We start from the raw sequence: 22015 nt of genomic DNA, 5'->3' as shown, positions 1-22015 counted from the left end.
CATTACATATGAATATTCCAGCTAATACTTACAGGATGGCATAATGAGGGACTGATTCCTTGTCATCTGATTGAATGGATTCACATGCATGAGGTAAACTGTAACAAAAGAATAAATCATAAATAGATTTTACGGGTACACTGTTTAAAAGACTGTACATGAATGTGAAATAGAAGGTACAAGCAGATGGAAACTTCTACGAACCAATTTCTAGCAGTTGTCTAACCGATGTTAACAGATTAGTTTTTGGAATTGAAGCAGTTATGTCATCTAACGACAATGATGACACCAGAAGAGACAGGGCACACGTCAACAATAATATATAGTCAATGTAATGTTAATGTTAGCAAGTTTTAAGTACTTAAGAGTAGACCATCATATCTTTCCTTCCGGCTTGGCAATGTTAAGGCATTTGGGGCTTAGGCTTTCAACTCCCCCTTTTTATGATTACTTTCGCCAGGCTGAGTGGCTCAGACGGTTAAGGCGCTGGCCTTCTAACCCCAACCTGGCAGGTTCGATCCTGGCTCAATCCGGTGGTATTCGAAGGTGCTCAAATACGACAGCCTCGTGTCGGTAGATTTACTGGCATGTAAAAGAACTCCTGCGGGACCAAATTCCGGCACCTCGGCGTCTCCGAAGACCGTAAAAGTAGTTAGTGGGACGTAAAGAAAATAACATTATTAATTATTATTGATTACTTTCCACCTTATTCTTCAAGTGATTGATCTTTCACATTTTTTCTTCTCATTTTCCTAGTTATCTTCATTATCCTCAATGGGGTTAGTGACCACATGGTTCTGCAGCTTATAAAAAACAATCATGACCATCGTCGGTTTGTTACCATAGCGACTGTATAATATTTCACCATCAGCAATACTCTCCGTTGATGGACTTAGTAACAAAAATCTTAATTTATTATAGCTCATATGGTAAAAATTTATCAGATATAAAAAAGACTGGAAATATTAACAGGGGCAAACAGGAAATGTCAAATTTCTCTATTACTATTTGCTATATCAATAAACCTTCCATCATTTTTCCTCATACGTTAAAATGCATGAAATATAAAAGATCAGATACAGTAAAACCCGCCTTTAGCTGAAACTTTATGAACTGGAACACGTCCATATCGGAAAATTTTCCTGGTTTGATGAATTATGGTTTTCATGTAAGTTTAACTGTATTTAATGGAATCTGTCTGACATGGAAATGGAAGGAAATTTTGAGACTATAACAGAAAAAAATGTAAATTTCCTTCCTAACCCTTTTCAGTACATGTGTATTCCAAACAGATATAAGATGGCCAAGATACCATTCAGCCAGGAAACGGACTTGGACCATCTGGTTTTTAGGCAGCAACTCTATCTGTAGACCATGACAGGGACCTCCTTTACTGTAGGAATGTGGAAAGACTAAAACCTGAGGCAAGAAACTTAGGGACCTTCCTCATTCCTTATCTAATTTTGTCACCATGCGACTACAACCTTAATGAGTTGTTGACTAAGAGAATGCAGGAATTTGGGAGGATGGGAACACTACCTGCTTAACAATGCAGTGCAGTTTTTATAGAAAGGTCACATTTAGTGTGTTTACAATTAGCAATTGCAGAACTTTGTGCTGTAGTTACAGTGTAATTTCAAGAATGGTTACTGGAAAACAGAGCAGAGAAACGAAAGCTTAAAGTAACTGGAAATGAGGAAATAAACAAAATTGTTTGAGAAGGGTTTATTAGTGCAGGAGCAAGAAATCTGCCTGTACAGATGGACGATGCTACAACACCATGCAAGAGAAGTTGCAGAAAAGCTTGGAAAGGACGATTTTACCACTTCCAATGGGGGGTTGGAAGTTTTAAAAGGCAACATCAGATAGTGCTGAAGGTGGTCTGCAGAGAAGTTGGAGATGTCGCTGAGGAAACCCTGGCAGACTGGACTTCAAAATTGGCTCTCTAATTAAAGGGTACGACCGGGCGAGTTGGCCGTGCGCGTAGAGGCGCGCGGCTGTGAGCTTGCATCCCACTATCGGCAGCCCTGAAGATGGTTTTCTGTGGTTTCCCATTTTCACACCAGGCAAATGCTGGGGCTGTACCTTAATTAAGGCCACGGCCGCTTCCTTCCAACTCCTAGGCCTTTCCTATCCTATCGTCGCCATAAGACCTATCTGTGTCGGTGCGACGTAAAGCCCCTAGCAAAAAAAAATAAAGAACTCCAGCGAACCATTATTTCTGAAAGAGGAGAGATGTACAGGAGGGAAACTTTCTGAAGAGAGATTGACAGATTTTGTGTGTGTGTTTTTCTTTCTGGAGAACTTGAAGAGCCATTACTTGGAAAAGCAGTATGACACAGATGCTTCAAAAACATTGATTTAAAGTCTACTTGTCGACTGGAGATCCAGTAAGGGGCATGGACGATGCCATGCCTAATAGAAGAATGGTTGGTGTCATTCAACTCAAGAATGAAACAACAAAACAGGAACATCATTATATATCTCGACAATGCTACATGCCATCCAGCAATACACCTCTCTAACGTTAAGCTCACATGGTTCCCTCCGAATACTTCAAGTGTAACTCAGTCAATGAACCAGGGCGTCATTAACTGTTTCAATATCAATTACAGAAAACTGATAATGGCATCATTGCTTGCAAACAAGGAATCAGTGGCCTCTGCCACCGAACTGACTAAATCCGTCTCTGTGCTCGATGCTACAATTTTGATTACAGAAGTAGTGAAAGGGGTGTTGCCAGCAACACTCTCCACTATCATTTCATTTCATCTGTAAGTCATTAATCATTGCCCCAGAGGAGCGCGACAGGTTTTGGCAGTCGGCACTCTTCCTATCCTCACCGCAAGATGGGGGCTTCATTCCATCCCTGACTTGGTCATTGACTGGAAAACAGGTTGTAGGTTTTCAAAAATAATAATTATTACTGTGCATGACCTCTGGAAGCGTTTGGTGGCAACCTAATGAGGATGAATTGAGTGACGAAGATATCACTAACACTCATTCCCTGATTCAGGGCTATGAGGAGGCTGAGGAGGAGGTTAAGATACCAAAAATCGAACCAGGGTCTTTGGACCAAAGGCAAGCGTTCTATCCCTCTAGCCACAATGCCAGACTTCAATTTGTTAAACCCTAGGCTATCATCTCCGCTGATCAGGTGTTCAGTACTGGGAATGGTAGGGGCCAGGCTAGTCGTTTGTGAAACAGCCTTGAGAACATAGCAGGGTACTCGGGTGACTATTGGCTGCTGCTCAAAACACTTACGGCTTGACGACCACTATAGTAAACATCTTGGCTATTCCTGAGCCTGGACTCTATATTTTGAAAAATTATGTTGGGCTGTTTTCCTATGATGTCCTACCAAACAAACTGAAAGATAACAAATGAACTGAATCTACTATCGATTTTTACATTATATACTGAGGCCATCTTTGGAGTCAGGAAGGATGCGCCATTTTGAAGTCGTCTGCCACGTGGAAAGAACCGAGTTAACCCTCTTGGAGCCAAGAACCAATCTGGTCGGCCGCTCACCATCACCTGGAAGAGGCCAGAGCTCCGCCTCCACTCTACTACTATAAAGTGCCAAGCCGTTTTCAGTGGAAATACATGTATTTTAAAATTTCCGTATATCTAGTGGTGTAGAATGAACAACTGGTTTAGAGTGATATAAAGAGTCAAAAACGTTTTATTGTTGATTCATAGTTGTCGATAACGTTTATTTTTAGGAAGAGAAAAACATTTTCGCACTTTCTCTCTCAATATCTACTTTGAAAAAATCATTTACGATTCAAAAGAATATACGTAATTATGTATAATGTATTTCTAAATACAATTCTATAGAATAACTAATTTGAAAGATAAAAATAAAAACAGAAACATTCAAACATACCGTCACTAGTAAAAACAAGACAATTTTACTCACAGATAAAATCTGCATATATGTATCGATGTATGGCAAACACCGACAAGAAATTTTCTACGTGCAGACAACATAGTATAAAAATAATTCTGAATTATTAAATAAGTAAAAAATAGTAGTTGATATTATAGTTTTTGTTTACAGAAAAATCTTTTTCTCGTTTTTGCTTCTAGTATCTATTTGAAAATTAATTTTACAACAGAATATACGTAATTAAGAAATCTATGGCGCTGATTTGCTTTGGCCTACTAAGCGACCGTTGCTCAGTTCGGATACCTGGAGTTTACGAGATGAGTCATGGTCAGTGAGACGGATCATCTCAGTAATTATTCTTGGTTTTCTAGACCGGGGTCGCCCTCTCACCCTCAGATATATCCTCAATTGCAATCACTTAAGGTCACTTAGATTGAGTGAACCTCGAACCAACACTCAGGACCAGGCGAAAATTATTGACCTGGGCGGGAATCGAACCCATGACCTCCGGGTGAGAGGTTGGCCCGCGGAGACCGGCATTTACGTAATGATGGAGGACTATATGCGACTATAAGGTTTAGCAGAAAGTGAAAAGTAAATTGAAGTATAATATGGGGTTCATTGGGACAAATTTCCACAAAATGTTCTCCAGAGACATCATCATCATATTCGTTATCATTAGTTTCATCTACAACCACATTCAGAGTAGCTTTAGTGCCGTTAGAAACGATTAAACGTCTCTTCATTAGCTATGGTGATTCCGCAGACGTGTCCGGTATAATTTCGTCGCTACTGTCTGAACTAAATTCCTTATCGCTATCCGATAAATCGCCTGCGTTAACTTCGCATTCTTCCAAATACTGCATTAATTTATCGTCATCAATACCTGCTGAAAAAATATCACGTGAAGAACTTGCCATTTTGCTGTCACAAATCTACTCACTGCAAAGAGCAATCACTGACCGGTTAGCAGTACTGCATTTGTAAACACAGGAAACGACTCTCTTGAAAGCTACAACACCCTCTTAGAACTGCCAAAGCAAGGTCAGGCACACACAATAACATGTAGCCCCTTTACTACAGGTTGTAACAAAAATATGCACGTCACTATAGGTTGCCTCAAAATTATGTATATCACAGATTTTTAAGCTGGCTGATGTAATCGGTTCTGGCAAATCCGACTGGATTGTTAAAGGCCGACCAGATCGGCTTTGGCAATTTAAAGGGTGGGTGCTCGCACTACCGCCTGGCACCAAGAGAGTTAACTTATTGTCGACACGTGTAACCTTGGCACGAGCGACAGCAGTCACAGCTGAATACAAACGACCGAAAAGTTCATCCGATGACAATTAATTCCTTGTGGCATGGTTAAATTTCATATCTGGACATTATGATGAATGGAATTTTTTATAGCATTATGGCTAATTAAGTTTGTAAATTTAAAGGCAAAATTTCCACGAATACATCAAGGTAAAGGAGTGAATAGTGCAATAAAAATGTCAAGGTTCAGGACGGTACTTGGGTCGAACCAAGGAAATGAAGGCTATAGTTGGAATTGCCATAATTTTGTGGACAATCTGGTACTTTGTTAGCACTGCCTATGGGAAATTCTACCGTGATGGATCCACAAAGATGCACACATGAAATGCTGTCAGTTGTGTACACTTATTTTATTTACAAGTCATTTACACAAATTCTATACACACAAACTAATAAACTGCCATAATAAACAAAACACTATTACGAAGAATTAGAAGAATGCAACAGATGCATGTCAACTACCAACCCAACAAAACCAATTCACATACTTGACTTCAAATACTCTGTTAACACGACTTCCACACAAGTCTCATTGAAACAACTCTACTCCAGTGGCGGTTCATGCATGAAGAGCTTTTGGGTGCCGCCCCGCCGCCTTTACTAAAACACGTAACATAATTTCACTCCGTAGCTGATTATATAAAGAGATGGACAATGTAGCAAAGTCTAACTTATGGTAGTGTGTTATTCAGTTATACAATGTTATCTTTATAGTTTTGGCTGTAAACGTTTCGCTTTTTTCCGTTCAGCAAGCACGATGTTTTCTCTTTAGTCCAGCACAATGTTTTCTCTTTAGACATTAGGCGGTCGGGTGCTGGCAGGAGAGCCCTCAGTAAGCTCCTAGAGTTTAACAAGGGTGAGGGGTGCGGGAGGAGCCTTGGAAGACGATAAGGGCTTGTCAGGGGAAGGAAGAGTGCAGGCGGGGTGTATGCTTAGAGCATTTAATACTTGGTCTGTCCGGCAGAGCCCGTAGCAACGTCGCCAACCACTTTACAATGTACCTAGGCCTTTTTTCACACGTCTTACGTTAACTGTTGTTAGAGGTTAATTCTAAAACTGTTTACAAAACAATGGATTCCATTAGACTGGCTATTTAAACAATTCATTTCTAAAAATAAGCTAAAATAAAGATTTAAAATCTAATCATAAGGTGACGGCACTATTTGTACGTTGGTCACATTGCTTTGAGATTTGAGGAAGCCGAAAGGAATTCTGGCGTGCATTGTTTATTTGTTCTCGTGAATGTCATTGTCGTTTGTGATCAGTGAAACAGGAGTAGCAGTGATTGCAGTAGCTGTTAGCCGGCTAATGTGTGTAGTGTAGTGTTGCTGTGCAAGTGTTCAGTAGATAAAACTACGGTACCATAATAGTTTAAATAACATTGTAAATTCTACCTTCAGTTTTAAGTGTCGTTTTAATATCTTCATTCGTGTGTTTAGTACTTACCTGCCCATTTGAAAACTAAATGTTACAATCTTAATTTAGGAAGACAAGGAAGATGAATTCTGTAAATAGTATTTTAAGTAGTGACGGAAATTTAAGTTTTGAACATAGGATAGAATTAAAGAAATTAGGGCCTCCTCGACCGAATTTAAGGGCACGTGTCTGTGAAGACCTTAGTAAAATAGTGTAAAATCACTATATTTGCCATCATAATTTGAACAGATACACTTGTTCTAGGTGGACAAATATTATTATGTGCAATGAATGAACATTGTAAATTGTTGTTATAGCATTAATTGTTGGTTAAAATTCATTGTTAATTTTTTATGAGAGTTTATTTCTTGTGATGTTTTCTAAGATTGCAAAATCACTCCAAGCTGTCGGAAGGGTACACTCGGAAACTACTTGTGGGATATGAATGATATTTTTACAGATGCTACCCACAGCATGTAGCTACAAAGTAGACTACAATCATGATATGCAGTAAAATGGTTCTTTTTTGGGAAAAATTCGAAAATTGTTATTAAAATTTTCATAAATTTTGTTGAATATTTTATGGTCTATTTTTCATAAATAAAGAGCTACGTTCATGATTGTAGTCTACTTTTCAGACAATAGCACACTAAAACTGTGTGCCAAATTTCAGTGTTCTATCATTAACGGTTACTGAGATAGTAAAATAAATATTCTTAAAAAATACAACTTTTCAGGAGAGCCAATCAAAGTAAAAATTTAAGTTTGTGACCAACCCTTACAGTCTCGATGCATTCCAGCTCGATATTCCTCATGATTTAGGACACTCTCATCATCCCGCTGTATTTTCCTATTTCTGGTATTTGTTCTGGCTTCTTTAGAGCTTTCAAATACAGCCCTCTCAGCGTCAATTACCCTACGACGATCAATTGCAGCTAATGCTGAGGCCATATTTTCCCCTGGAGATATTCCTAAAGACTCCAGTACCTTACATCTGGATACAGCACCTGCATTGAAGTAGATAACTGCATCCAATACACCCATTTTTAGGGTAGGAAGACCTACAAATACGCTTTTTGGCACACGTTCCCAAATGCAATGATGGAAACTCTAATTAGGGCTCTGTGTTCGTCCATGTAAACATTTTCCCAAGAGATTTTTGGCACTAAGATCTATATAAATAGGTTTTATGGCTTCAATAACAACATAAGGTAATGAATGTTTATGGCAATAACCTTTTACCCTCTGTCTTTGTTATCTGGTACCCACACCAGAAGTCTGGACCTGGAGGACATAGCACGTGTTGTGGGTGGTCAACAGTTGATGCTTTGTGAATTAAACTAGCCCATACACATTTTCTCACAGCTTCCAAATTACCCTGGTTGCTCCTCATAGCTAAGCCATAGTACAGTTTTAATAAGCCGTGAAGTAGCTTTTCTGTGGTTTCCCATTTTCACTCTAGGCAAATGCTGGATGTATACAAATAGAGAATTTCATGCACGCTACTATACAATACAATACTGGCTTCTGTTTACAACCTAGTACGTTGCGGCTGGCAGGTCTAAGAGCAATCGATTCTTACGCATGGCAGCTTTCGATAAAATACTACTTACCGCTTTCCGATATCTTTACTGGTGGAAAAGTTATGACACTTTCAAATGTTTGACATTTAAAGGGGCTTGGTTACTTAGCGCAGACATTCTTAAAAACAACATTTAGGACAAAATATGCTTGCTAACATATATAAACTATATATATTCTGAAAGAGAGAACTCCAAAGAATAATAATACATGAAAATCAAAAATTCAATTTTTTGAAAATAATTCACGTACACGTGCCCTTAAATATTGCACAAGAACAGAAGGGTTACAAGAACAAAAATGCATATACTAGGAAATTCAGTCCGTCTCTTTATAAGCAGGCTGATTGGCTGTGCGGATGTGAGATAAGGAATGCGTTCTTCTGTTACTCTTGTTTAGCAATGAATGTCGTTGACGCTCCATGGACATCAGTCGGGATATCAGACATAAAACACCTAGGTGAAAAAGTGAAAAAGTATAAAATGAGCGAGAAACATATAAACGCTGGTATTGAATTTGCTATGCTTGGTAGAGTAGATATTCGATGCCAATTAAACAGTGCATACAGACTTAAAATTAAACAATCAAATGAACAGGTTTCAAAGAATCGATACATTCTTAGTAAATTAATTGATGCTATTAAGTTCTGTGGGAAGTTTGAACCAGCGCTCAGGGGCCACGATGAGACATACACGTCTGATAACCCAGGCATTTTTCGAGGTTTAGTCAATTTAATGTCAGAGCTAGACAGCACACTGAAAGAACATATCGAAAGAGCAAATAACAGAGTATTTGTTGGGTTATCTAATACCATACAGAACGAGCTTCTGAATTCAATCTATGCCGTATGCCATCAAATGATTTCGGAAGAAATCTCTCAAACAAATTTTGTGGCAATTCAAGTTGATGAAACCACCGATTGTTCCACCTTATCTCAACTCGTTTTTGTTGTACGATACGAGCTGGGTAGCAAAATAAATGAAAGATTCATAAGTTTTGTGTCGCCTGATAATCACTCAGCAGAAGGCATTACCTCTGCAGTATTCCAGGAGTTGGAAAAACTTAAGCTGGACCAAACTCCGGACAAAGTCATTGCGCAGACGTACGACGGCCATTCAGTAATGAGTGGAAGGCAGACTGGCGTTCAAGCAAGGGTCAAGGTCGTTTACAAAAACGCTCATTTTGTGCACTGCTACGCGCATCAATTAAATTTAATTGTTGAGCGATGTGCTACTCAGAATAAGCAGGTCAGGATCTTTTTTAGTAATTTAGAAGGGTTTTCATCATTTTTTTCAAAATCTGCAAAACAAACTGCTGTTTTGGACGAAGTGGTAAAAAGGCGCAACCCAAAAAATGCCGCCACAAGGTGGAACTTCAAGGCATGATGTGTAAGTACGGTTTTTATGTACAGAAATGAAATATCGGAGTGTCTCGAGAAGATCGCCGATGACAATAATGACTATTCGACAGTGAGAAAAGCTGTAGGCCTAAGGAATCTACTGAAGGATCCCGATTTTCTATTCTGGCTAGAGCTATTCTCTAAAGTTATGCCTCACTGTGACTTTCTATTCAACGAGCTTCAGCACCGCGAAATTGATAGTATAAAAGCTCAAAAAAGTATATCTGATTTCAAGTTATCGGTGCAACGAGTCAGAAACTCTCTCGATTACGACCATCACTGGTTTAATGGCACAGACACCACCAATGGAAATCCAGCAGGCTCAAGTCAGAAACGCGCACGGTTTGAAGATAATAGAAAGATTGCAGCGAGAGAGGTGTGCGATCTTATTTTATCCGGGATAGAGGACCGTTTTTTGTTCAGTGACCATCTGTCTGTTGCCAAACTTTTCCAGCCTAGTTTATTTCCGAGGTATAGGATACTGTTCCCACAAACTGAATTTGAAATTGCTGCTAGATTATTTCCTATTAACCAAATTGAACTAAGGCATGAACTCTCAGTTTTATACGGCAGAAGTGATTTTGCTAACGCTTCAGGTGCCCTAACACTTCTGACATGCATTTGTGATAACAACCTGGAAGTACTTCTTCCCGAATCAATTAAGTTATTACGAATTATTTGTACAATTCCCATGACAACGTCAGAAAATGAAAGGTGCTTCTCTACGCTGAAAAGGATTAAGTCGTTCACTAGGAATACCATGGAGGAAGACCGACTTAACGCGCTTGCTATGTGCTCCATCGAGAAACAGCTGTTGGCAGTTCCTAACTTCAACGAACGTGTCATCAACCACTTCGCAGAGCAGAAGGAGAGGAGAATGGATTTTGTATACAAGCAAGTCAGCTAAGGTATCGTTACCTACTTTCTTGTATTATTTTCATGTGTATCTTCATCCCGTCATTATCATCATCATCAAAGTACGAACTGTATACTTATAATAACAATTGACTGACATTTCATAATCTACTAGAATTGTTTTTCGGATACAGTTGTTGAGTTTTCTTGTTAGTGGTGTTCGCTTAGATGTCTTCACACTTCACTTCACTTCCCTACATGTGTTGTAATATATTAGCCTATGTTTTTTTTAACCTCAACCTGAAAAGTATATCGAGTCATGAATTTAGTGGTTTTGTGAACATAAGTATATGTTTATTGTCAATGTTTTAAGGATACGTAGATTGTAATGCTTCCGGATTTGCGATGCTTTAAGTTTCTACTTTTTTCCGCTTCACGATATTATCTGATTTTCGCTACGTAATCGTTCTGCCTCGGAAGAAGATACATACAGTATTTAGCCAGTGTCATCGGATGATGATTACTATTATTATTATTATTATTATTATTATTATATTTCATCTACAATTATCGTGGTGCTGGACAGTGAAAACTGGGTCGTTGGAGGGGGGAGGGGGGGGGGGGGGGAGGAGATGACGGCACAGCCCTGCCAGAGTAAAATGTCATGAACCGCCACTGCTCTACTCTATCCTCAAGACTGCCTCTGTTTATATACGTTGCCTGGCTAGGCTTCCAGAAAAATATGACATAACATGTTTTTCTCGTAAATTCGAGTCTCCAATAGCCTATCTAAAATGTAAAGAATTCTCTATACAATTATAGTCACGCCATGTGTTGTTCTGGACTTATTATAGTGTACTGTACAATATTGCAGTGGATTATACATCGTAATATTATATACTATTAATTATGTGTTCTTACATTAAATAAATTCATATTAATATATAAATAGCACATGTTTCATGACATAACCCCACAAATAATACGATCATGATTTATAACAAAGTGCGGACATAACAACGTAAATGTTATTATTATTATTATTAATAATAATAATAATAATAATAATAATAATAATAATAATAATAATAATAATCGATATTTGCATTATTTACCCATGGGTTACAGAATATTGTTTCCAGTTATATTAGTCTATTACACTTGTGTCAATTGTGGACAATATGGTACCTTGTTTGAGTTGCCTATGGGAATTTTACATTCTACATCTGGTGTTTACATGACAAAATTTATTAAAAACTAAACCATAGATGACACCCAAGGGAGATTCGGTTTACTGTGCCATCTAGTAGGGCTAGGGTAAAATGAATCATCACAACTAATGAGCAATCAGCCATATGGAGTCGAAATAAAATGCATGCACATGGTAGGTGAGGCCATACAATTATAATTATTATTAGCGGTGATCAAAAAGTTACTGTTCGACGGCTGTACAGTCCTGAACTGGAATGCCAATCAGGTAAAACTGTTGTGAGCACTGAAGCACTCATCCCACCCACATACCAGGCTGAAGATCCGTGTGGTAAAATACTGTGTCCTGCTGCGTACAGAAGTCTGTAACTGCCTGCTACACATACTTGTATGACAAGGAAGTGTCGACCCTTCAAGGCCTTCAGAAGGGGACTTTGAGATCAGGACTATAGGGCGGGTGCTCGAGTATCTCCCATGAGTTGGCGTATCTTCTGTGTGATGACCTTTGTGGTATGGAGATGGCCTCCCAGATCGACTGGCGTCGTGTCGAAACGTGATTCGCAGGAACTTGCTGCACCATTCCACAATGGTGGTTTTCAACACACATGCTGTTCCATACACAGTCTTCATTCTCTGATGGATATCCAATGGTGTTTGTCCTTCGGCAGCCAAGAACAATTAAAAAAAAAAGTTGCTTTGAGTCACACCGACAGAGACAGGCCTTATGGCAACGATTAGACAGGTAAATGAAGCTGCTGTGGCCTTAATTAAGGTACAGCCCCAGCATTTGCCAGGAAAATGGGAAACCACAGAAAACCATCTTCAGGGCAGCCGACAGTAGGGTTCGAACCCACTATCTCCCGAACAATGGATACTGGCCGCAATTAAGCCACTGTAGATATAGAGATCGGTGCCAAGAACAGAATAACAGCATGCTGGTCCTGTTTGGACAAATTTTGCGTTAACGTTGCCATAGTTCATGTGGCCGCATTTAGCGCACACACCTCGGCACGACACGACTGCCACACTAATCCCTTTGTCTATCTGTCCATGCTTACATACCCACATCCGAGTTGCACTATGTTGCACGTCCACTGCAGCAATGCCCTCAAACGGAAACATTTTGATTACACCCTACATTATTCAATTTTATTACATTTTACTCAATCATTTTAGAGGAAAATAAGGCACTGCAAATTAGATCCACTGATTATTTTAAATTCATAATCATTTTTCTCATCATTATAATTTTTCTAATTCTATGCAGTAGGTTAATTTTAAATTTTAATCTATTTTTTTCGTCTCATTTCATACCATCAGGGGCAGATGACCTATGTTTTTATCAATCTTAGGGCCGGTTCCATCAATGTGGGTTGAACCTTAACCCTAAGTTATACAGTTTTAATTTTAAATTTGACTATTCATTATATTTCATCAAGGAGGGTTATTTTTAACTCTAGATTAAGACCGGAGTTAAATTAACCCCTCCTTTAACCTGGGTTAAACAGTTTATTCGTGGTTAAAAGCTAAATGGCCACCGTAAATCATGCGTTGGAGGCAGAGTTGCCTTATTTCGATTTGTTAAACGGTGTTCCTAAGAGAAATAGGCCTATAATAAGAAGGAAAGACTTCGAAAATTTATCTGAGGAACAATTTCTGAAGAGATAGACTGTCAAAAATCGTCGTCAGTAAATTTGTCGATGAAGTTCGCGAGAGGTTAGAATACACAGCTGATCGAAACAAACTTGGGCTTGCGAACTAAACTAGAAACTACGTTGACCGTAATAGTAGCAACAGTGGTATTACACAATATTGCTGTGGAGACCCGAGATGAACTTCCCCCACAGGACTTGACTCTGCATCAGTATCTCACAGGAAGGAGGAGGAACAGGAATGTTGGAATTGAGAATGACATCATTCTTCACATTGATAATGACAGCCCTGCAGTGGCGTATAGGAATGCAGTTGCACAACACCACTTCAATAGTACAACACTTATAAACATTATACTGTGTATTATGTAGTGGTTATACAGAAATGCACTTTGAAACTAAACTGTGTACCTACTTTCATGTGTGTTATTGGTGTGAAAGTGTGCCAAATTTCAAAAAACAACTCTTGGCACAGAGAAGCCAAATTTTTTATAGAACTGTTTTAGTTGTTTCGTACATCACACTGTAACGTGGGCAATACTATTACATTCCTCTGTTATTCTTTCCCATGTGTCCTTTTCTCTTAATTTTACACCATCAGTTTTCTTGCATTCTATAATGCTTCAGTACTTGGTGGCTAATTCTATAAGTAATGCTTTTTCTAAAGCAGAAAAATTTGTGCCAATATTTCCTTTCTGCACATCTTCCATTTTTCGATCACAATCACGAAAGAATAATATCTACCACGGACCTGAGGAAGAAAACAAAATACCGCGCAAGAAATGAACAAAAGGACCACGCAAGTAGTGTGTTCATAATCTCTGATATTTAGTCACTGCCTCCTTGATTAGTACGGCAGCTGTTTCCAGCGAAGGTTAATGCGGTGTTAGCTAACCCTCTGCCGAAATAGCTTGGTGAAACGTGTGACTCGTAAGAATGAGTTAAAACATGAACCCTAAGTTAACAAACCCAGGGTTAGAGTATATTTAACCCACATTGATGAAACTGGGCCTTAGTGTATTTTTAATTAGAATTAAATACAAATCTCTGAATTTATTCCGCACTTCAAAAGCTTTTTTTGAAGCTGTGTTGTTCCTCCTAGATGGGGTAGCTTTTAGAAGTATATCTTCGCAGTCCAAGTGTTCAGCCACTCTGTATCTATAATCACACTGTTGCAAAATACAAACAGCCTTAACTATCAGTTTCACAGTTTTGAATTTTTGACTACAACTGAGAGCTGCCAGCAGCGTAAGCGCAGGACTGCTGCAAGGTAAAAGCTCCATGGCATACTTCAGTTGAGAATTGAGTGTAGATATCTTGTATCTTGCCTGCTATATTCTTGTGTATCTATTACAGCATAGTAGGATAATATAGTACTGATAATAATCCGTCTACGCATTTAGCTTTGTTGGTAATCTTTGAGTAGTTCTTGCTAATTTCAAACTTGCAATTTTCATTTCTGTTTGTGCTTAGTAATAACATATTGTAATTACGATAGGTCTGAATGTACTTTAAAATTACTGTATTATCTTATTAGAAATAAGTGTGCTTATTCTATTATTTTAAAATATTTGTGTAGAATAGTAGAAATATCTGTAGAAACCCTCTTACTAGAATTCTAATGATGTTATTAGGATAGGCTTAACTGCAGTTTAGAATTAAGTAATTCTTGTGTATTCCTTTCAGTATTCAGTAATTAATGGTAGTTTTTATCCTGTCAGGGTATTGTAGGATAAAAATATAGTACGACTAAGTAGTATTGTAGTGTAGTATATTAATTACCTTATTGTCGTGTGATCATTGTGTACTATCCTAGATAATATTAATTTAGATTTTTTTTGCACAGAATAAGTTATCTTATTTTTTCTTTTCTTTTAATTTTTTCATAAAGAATGTCTAAGAAGTGCAAGTGTAGGAAGTGTGGGTGTGGACAGACATTAAGGAGTATGAGGGAGGAGTTGGAGAGTTTGAGGGAGATAATTAGGATTCTCTCATAAGATAGGAAGGTAGGCCACCCTCAAACAATGTACAGGATACAGTAGGTGTTAAAGAGGGAGGAGAAGGAAAGCGGGATATTGTAGAAGACAAGTAGTCTAATGTTTTAAGGGGAAGGAGATTGCAGCACTAAGGGCTCTATTCAGGATCAGAATTCAGGACAGGTGTCTGTGAGAAATTGGTACAAGTCACTGCAGGTAGAACAACAGAGGGAAGATGAGGAACAGGGAACCGCTGCTGAGAAGTGCGGAAGTAGGAGGAAGGGAAAAGGTAGGAAAGGAAAATGTAGAGTTATTATTATTATTATTATTATTATTATTATTATTATTATCATATGGCATTTACAAGCATAATGTGCAAAAATATACAATGAACATATAAATTAAAATAGAGAAATAATTAAACTAGAACGTCCACCTTCGAATGGATGAGCCATTTCCCCAAGCTTGCAAGCTCACGCCGTACAAAACATATCTTGTACCAATTCTACTGTAACATATGGACTGGAAGCAACAACATTGACTAGATCTGCACAAAGTCACCTACAGGCCACTGAAATGAAGTTCCTTCGGTCATGTCTCCAAAAGACAAGGAGATACAAAATAAGGAATGAAAGTATTCGGCAACAACTTGGATTGGACAGGAGCCTGTCAGAAACCTTAAAAATTAAGCAGATTATGTTGGTATGGGCATATGAGAAGGATGGCTCCAATTAGGACCCCAAGAGCATAGAATGTTGTTGGTAAGAGGCCCAAAGGGAGGCCTCATGATAGTTGGGAAATGCAAACTTTCAAAGACCTTGCCAAACGTGATGTAAATTGGCAGCAAAAGGTAGAACATCAGCTGTGGATGGATAGGACAAACTGGAAGAGGCGCCTAAACACCCGCGCCCGGCTTGCTCGAGCGGAAAATCAATGATGATAGGGGCCCTGTAAGAACAATGCCGAGACATTAACTTTACCTTTACACCCTAACATTTCTGGGTGGAATTGAACTTTGATAAATTTGCATTATAGTGCGACAGGCTTCCTGGCACAATTCCTATTCCTGCCGCTAGATGGGAGCTTCATTCATTTCCATCCCTGACCCGGTCACTGACTGGAAAACAGGTTGTAGGTTTTCATTTTCAAATTTGCATTTTAGTGTCTTCAAATTTCAGGTGGAAAGAACAGTTTCGAGATGAACTTTTAAGTGCATAGTTGCCTGCCTATTTAAAGCAGATTTTCCGAGGATGTGAACACCTGATAGACACCACAGTTTCTAGTCCAGCTTTGTGTACTGTGTCCAGATGTAGTGCTGTAATAATAATAATAATAATAATAATAATAATAATCGTATGGCCTCAGCTACCGTGTGCAGACATTTCAATTTGACGCCATCTGGCCGTCTGCTCGTCAATTTCGACGTTCCGTTTTACTCTAGGCCCCCACTAGATGGCAGACCGAGTAAACCGAAACTCTCTTGGGCGTCTATGGCCGAGATTTAATGAATTTTGTCGAGTAAACACCAAATGTGTCACCAGAGATCTTTTACATGCCGACATCGTACCACATGGAGTGTCAAATGGACTTTTTTCCGCCCTTCAAAAATCTGACTACCTCTGCCGGGTTTGAACCCGCTATCTTGGGATCCGGAGGCCGACACTCTACCGCTGATCCACAGAGGCAGCTAGATGTAGTGCTTGTGACATAATACAGTTGAAGTGCGGAATGAGTGGAAAGTTGACCTAATTACGGTGTTAGTTAACCAGAGTGTTGTTACGCGGATGAATGGGAACTGGTTTTCACGGTCACAGGAAATTACCCTGACTATTGTAAATACTAACTGACAGGTTGCATTGACCCAGTTGTAATACCATAATTGAACGGAATGTTACAGTCAAGGTCCGAACCAACAGAAACAGGAAGACACAGGGAGAACAAGTTTTCTATGCCAGGATGGAGAACTAGACTGAATGAGTTCCAGTTTGAAGGCATCGCAGTCAATATGACTGGCTAGAAGGATTCGGAGCCGGCTGACCATTAGCAGGTGCCCGAATCAACAAAAGATGAGCATTAGATTAGTAATGTCATAATGTATTTGTGCATGTTTTGATGTAGCCAAGGGGATAGGTTAGTTTCTTTTATTATTTAATTCCAGTAGGTTTAACGGTTGGTTGGAAGGACTACGTCCTATTTCAGTAAATTTAAGGAAACTTGTATATTTAAATGTAAATAACTGTAAAGTACACGTGGACAGATTGCATGAGGTCACAGCTTGCCTTTTCTTTTATTGAGATTTTATAGCTGAGTGGTTATCGTCATTCTTTTTACAAGTCAGTTTCTTGCTTTTAGTCTTGTTTATTATTGATTTGTTTCCCTTTAATGTTTGAGACACAGTGAACGTCTCGGGGCTTAAATGTAAAAAAGGTTTTAAATTAAATTCAGGAAGGGCTAGATTCACTAGATAATGGGATTTCGAAGTGTACGAGAACATGTCATCCTGTTTTCTCTGATTTACTACATGAAGTGTGGATGAGAATCTGTGGGGTGGTGGAGCTTGGATCCACGACCTTTGTTAGCGTCATCTTAATGATTATTTGATTGTAAATATGCATGCGAATTTGTGATTGGTTCATGATTTCCTCAATCGCAGTTTCATGTTCCAAGTTCCGAATATTAGAATCAGTTTTCTTTAAGTCTTGCTATTATTATTATTATTGCGATTTTCTTGAGTTGAACGGGTAAGATATTTCAGTCACTTCCAGATTTTCAGACAGGATCTATGTCTGTGTGGTAATTTCTCAGTTTTTAGTTATTGTATTATTACAGAGTTCATCATCATCCTAAACCATCTCCAGTTTCCCGGGTGTGGTATATGAGCCTCCTCCATCTCATCATATCCTTATACCATTCTTCCTCCACCAACTTGTCCAAATCATGACCTCTCAGCAGTACATCGTTCTTAACTAAATCTGTCCATTTCCTTCGTGGCCTTCCTTCTATTTTTCTGTCAAATTCCTTCTTTGCAGTTCTGTTTACTGGCATCCTCTTCATGTGACCAAACCACTTCAGTCTTGATATCTGAATCTTATTGAGGAGAGGATCATCTATTCCTACTTCTTCTCTAATTTTCTCATTCCTAATCTTGTCTTTCCTGGTTTTCTGGATCATAGTGTGAAGGAATTTCATTTCAGCTGCCTGAAGGTTGGAATTATCTCTATTGGTCAGTGTTGTGGTTTCGAGACTGTATGTAAGAATTGGTGTATAATAGGACTTGTACAATGTCATTTTTGTTTTCATGGGTATTTGCTTATCCCACAGCAGGGGTCTTACCTGGTGGTAAAATTGTGTTGCCTTATTGATTCGATTGTTCACCTCATGTTTTGCTAGGTTGTCATTTGATATAACGCTACCGAAGTATTTGAAAACTGGAATGCTGTCCAGTTGAGCTTCATTTAACATGACTATTGGTTCTGCTCCTTCCCCATACACTTTTATCACCACCGTCTTGGTCTTGCTGATGTTTAAACCATATTTCTTAAACTCCTCATTCCAGCTTTGCATTCTCTCTCCCAATTCCTCTTCTGAATCACTCCAGATTGCAACATAATCTGCAAATGTGAAGGCTTAGATATCTCCATGTTCTTTCCTTTTAATGGATTTCATTACTACATCCATTACAATAATAAATAGAAGTGGTGATAATGAGCTGCCCTGCTGCACTCCTCTCTTTGTTTCAAACCAGTCCAACAAACCACATCCCACTTGAATACAGCTTCTGTTCCCATTATACAACATTTTCACTTTGTCTATGAGGCTGTCTCGCACTTGAAGTTCTTTCATGCATTGCCAAATTCTTTCCCTTGGTACACTGTCGTATGCTTTCTCAATGTCCAAAAATATTAGAAATAAAGGCTTGTTCTTCTCCCAGTATTTTTCCATTAGCATCCTAATTGCAAATATAAGGTCTGTAGTTGACCTTCCTGGTCTGAAACTATACTGCTCTTCTTCCAAAATTGGTTCAACAACATCTCTGATTCTGGTCTCTATTATTTTTTTCCAATATTTTCAGGACATGAGACAATAGTGTGATACCACGGTAATTAGTACATTTTCGTCAGCTTCCTTTCTTGAACAGAGGTACAATGATGCCCATCTTCCAGTCCTCAGGAATAGTATTTTCCTCCCATATCTTGTTGAGCAGTCTGTAGAGCCATTAGATTCCTGGAATTCCCGCTGCTTTCAGCATATCTGCACTTAGTTCATCTATGCCCACTGCCTTTCCTTTCTTCATGCTCTCGAGCGCATTTTTAACCTCAAGCCATGTAATTGGTGGTTCAGTTGTGGTTCCTCGACTTGGCTCTCCTCTATCTGTTATGTTTTCTGTATCTCCATTCAGCAGCTTTTCAAAATAGATCTTGAGTTCTTGTTTAATTTCTCCCTCTTCTTGTGCCAGTTCCATCATCACGTTCTATTGCTTTTATGGTCTCTTGATCCCTTCGCTTGTTTTTCACTACTCTGTATAGCAATTTCATATTTCCTCTACTGTCCTCTTAAAGTTTGTCTGCAAACTCATTCCATTTCTTCTCTTTTTCTTCCCTTACAATGTTCTTTACAGCAAGTTTATTGTTCCTGTATACTCCTTGAAGTCTTTGTATTTCTTGTTCATTTCGTTCTTGTCCCTGTTTTTGTTTTTTCCTTGTCCAGTGCCTTCTTTATTTGGTTTCTTTCTTTCACCGCTGTTTTCACTCTATCGTTCCACCATGGTGTCTCCTTTTTTCTTTTGATAGAACTTGTAACTCCACATAGGTTTTTGGCTTCTCCCACAAAGGTGTCTTTGAAGGCCTTCCACTCTTCATTAACGCTGGTTACTTCACCCTTCGGCAAACTCTGTTGAATCCTTAGTTTGTATTCTTCCTTTATTTGGACTTCTTGCAACTTCCAAGTTTTAACCCTTGGTTTTTTTGTGATAATTTTCTGTGTTTCATTAGTCTTATGTTTGTAGTCTACTACCAACAATCTGTGGTCACTGTCCATGCTTTCATTAGGGATGACCTTTACATCTGTGATGTACCTGCTCAGAGTTGCCCATTTTATTTAAGGTTTAACTTTACTACCGCCAGTGCTCTGGTATGTGACCAGCGAGGCATTGTTTTTATCTTGAGAGCGAAAGTAAGACGACGTCATTTATACTTGTATCAGTTTTGGCACTTTAGGACACAATAGAGAAATGGGAAAGTTAATATCCACCTTTTCAATACAATATATTACGTGAAGGTTTACATTTAAAACATCACGTTTATTTACATTTGGTACCGGTTTCGACTATGTTTCATGTCATCATCAGCCAGGACAACTATACAAAGATATATTACATTAATTGTGACTCCTACAGTAATGTTACATTGATAGTATTGATTATAAACATGAGTATAATTAAAAAGTATATACCGTATTTCACGGCATAATCGTCACCACCGCGTAATCGTCGCATCCTTTATTTTCAATACAAAAATCGGACTTTAAACCTTTAATTACATAATCGTCGCACGTCCAAATTTTGTTCACTAATCTGGTTAAAAGGTAAATGGAACTGCAACGTAAGTTGCACATGAATGCGCAATTTAAATACGTGTATGGTTTATGGGCAATTTGGCAACACAGTCACGTTTGCGACATGTTGCACAACGTATAAATAAATAATACTGGTATATGTACGACGCATGGCTTACCGGTAGACTATCGGCAGTTTGACAACGTGGTCGCGAGACAGTGTACTATTTATTCACCACCTACATATTATGCTTACCGGTAGGCTATCGGCAGTTTGACAACGTGGTCGCGAGACAGTGTACTATTTATTCACCACCTACATATTATGAGTTCCCATTTGAAATACGTAAGGCTGTAAGTTATCGCTTATCGGCAACGTCGCCAGGAAATACCGGCTAGGTAGGTTGAATGGACCTTGAACCAGCCCTCAGATACAGGTAAAATTCCCTGACCCGGCCGTGAATTGAACCCGAGGCCTCCGTGTAAGAGGCCAGCACGCTACCCCTACACCATGGGGCCGGCTCCTGTGTTATTGCGCACCAAGTGAAATCCAAGACGATAACGCAGATTTCCATGGAATTATTCAGCCGAATTATTTACGATGTCTCAGTTGTCATCGCTAGACTCTTATCTTACTACTACGTCATAAGTGTCCGGGCATGGGATGAAAACTTTTATCCAAGCAGTCAAGATAATTATTATCCAATGCTATTAAAGTTTTATTTTATAAACTCGACAGTAATGTAATGTAAAATCATCAATAACTGGGAAGAAATATTAACCTAATTACCGTATGTTTAAAATAAATTGAAAAAAATGAATGTTTGTTACTGACGTCTCGGAATACAGTCAACTATACAGTAGATCTACACCGCGCTAGCTAGAGCTCCGGTTTGCGAGCTTTGCGCAAGCGCAGTAGTGTGTCGCAACCAACGAGCTAAACTGATAAATTGTTGCATGCTTCCTTGCTGCCTAACAGTATTGGCTGCTCTGGAATGGACAGATCACAGATGCATTTATTTGTTTCAGATTTACGTGATTACTGTAGACATGTGTGCGTGAGAATTTAAGTTTTTAATTTGTGTTTTGGGTGTTTGCAAAAATAATTTGTTTTAATAGTGAACAATTACGGAAAGTCATTTATATCGCAAAACATTAACGT

At 38.7% G+C, this 22015-nt stretch overlaps 1 protein-coding gene across 1 annotated transcript in view; it reads right to left on the bottom strand.

The window, feature by feature from the left end:
* Positions 1–22015, bottom strand: part of Gp210 (nucleoporin 210) — a 461410-nt gene that overhangs the window by 47594 nt on the left and 391801 nt on the right. The window contains exon 15 of the mRNA XM_067145468.2: positions 33–98. Within this exon, the coding sequence (XP_067001569.2) occupies positions 33–98 (66 nt within the window). The remainder of the gene's footprint in view (positions 1–32; positions 99–22015) is intronic.

Source organism: Anabrus simplex, chromosome 4, assembly GCF_040414725.1.
Source record: "Anabrus simplex isolate iqAnaSimp1 chromosome 4, ASM4041472v1, whole genome shotgun sequence".
In the NCBI taxonomy this organism is placed as follows: domain Eukaryota; kingdom Metazoa; phylum Arthropoda; class Insecta; order Orthoptera; family Tettigoniidae; genus Anabrus; species Anabrus simplex.
This window is presented reverse-complemented; position numbering and strand designations above follow the sequence as displayed.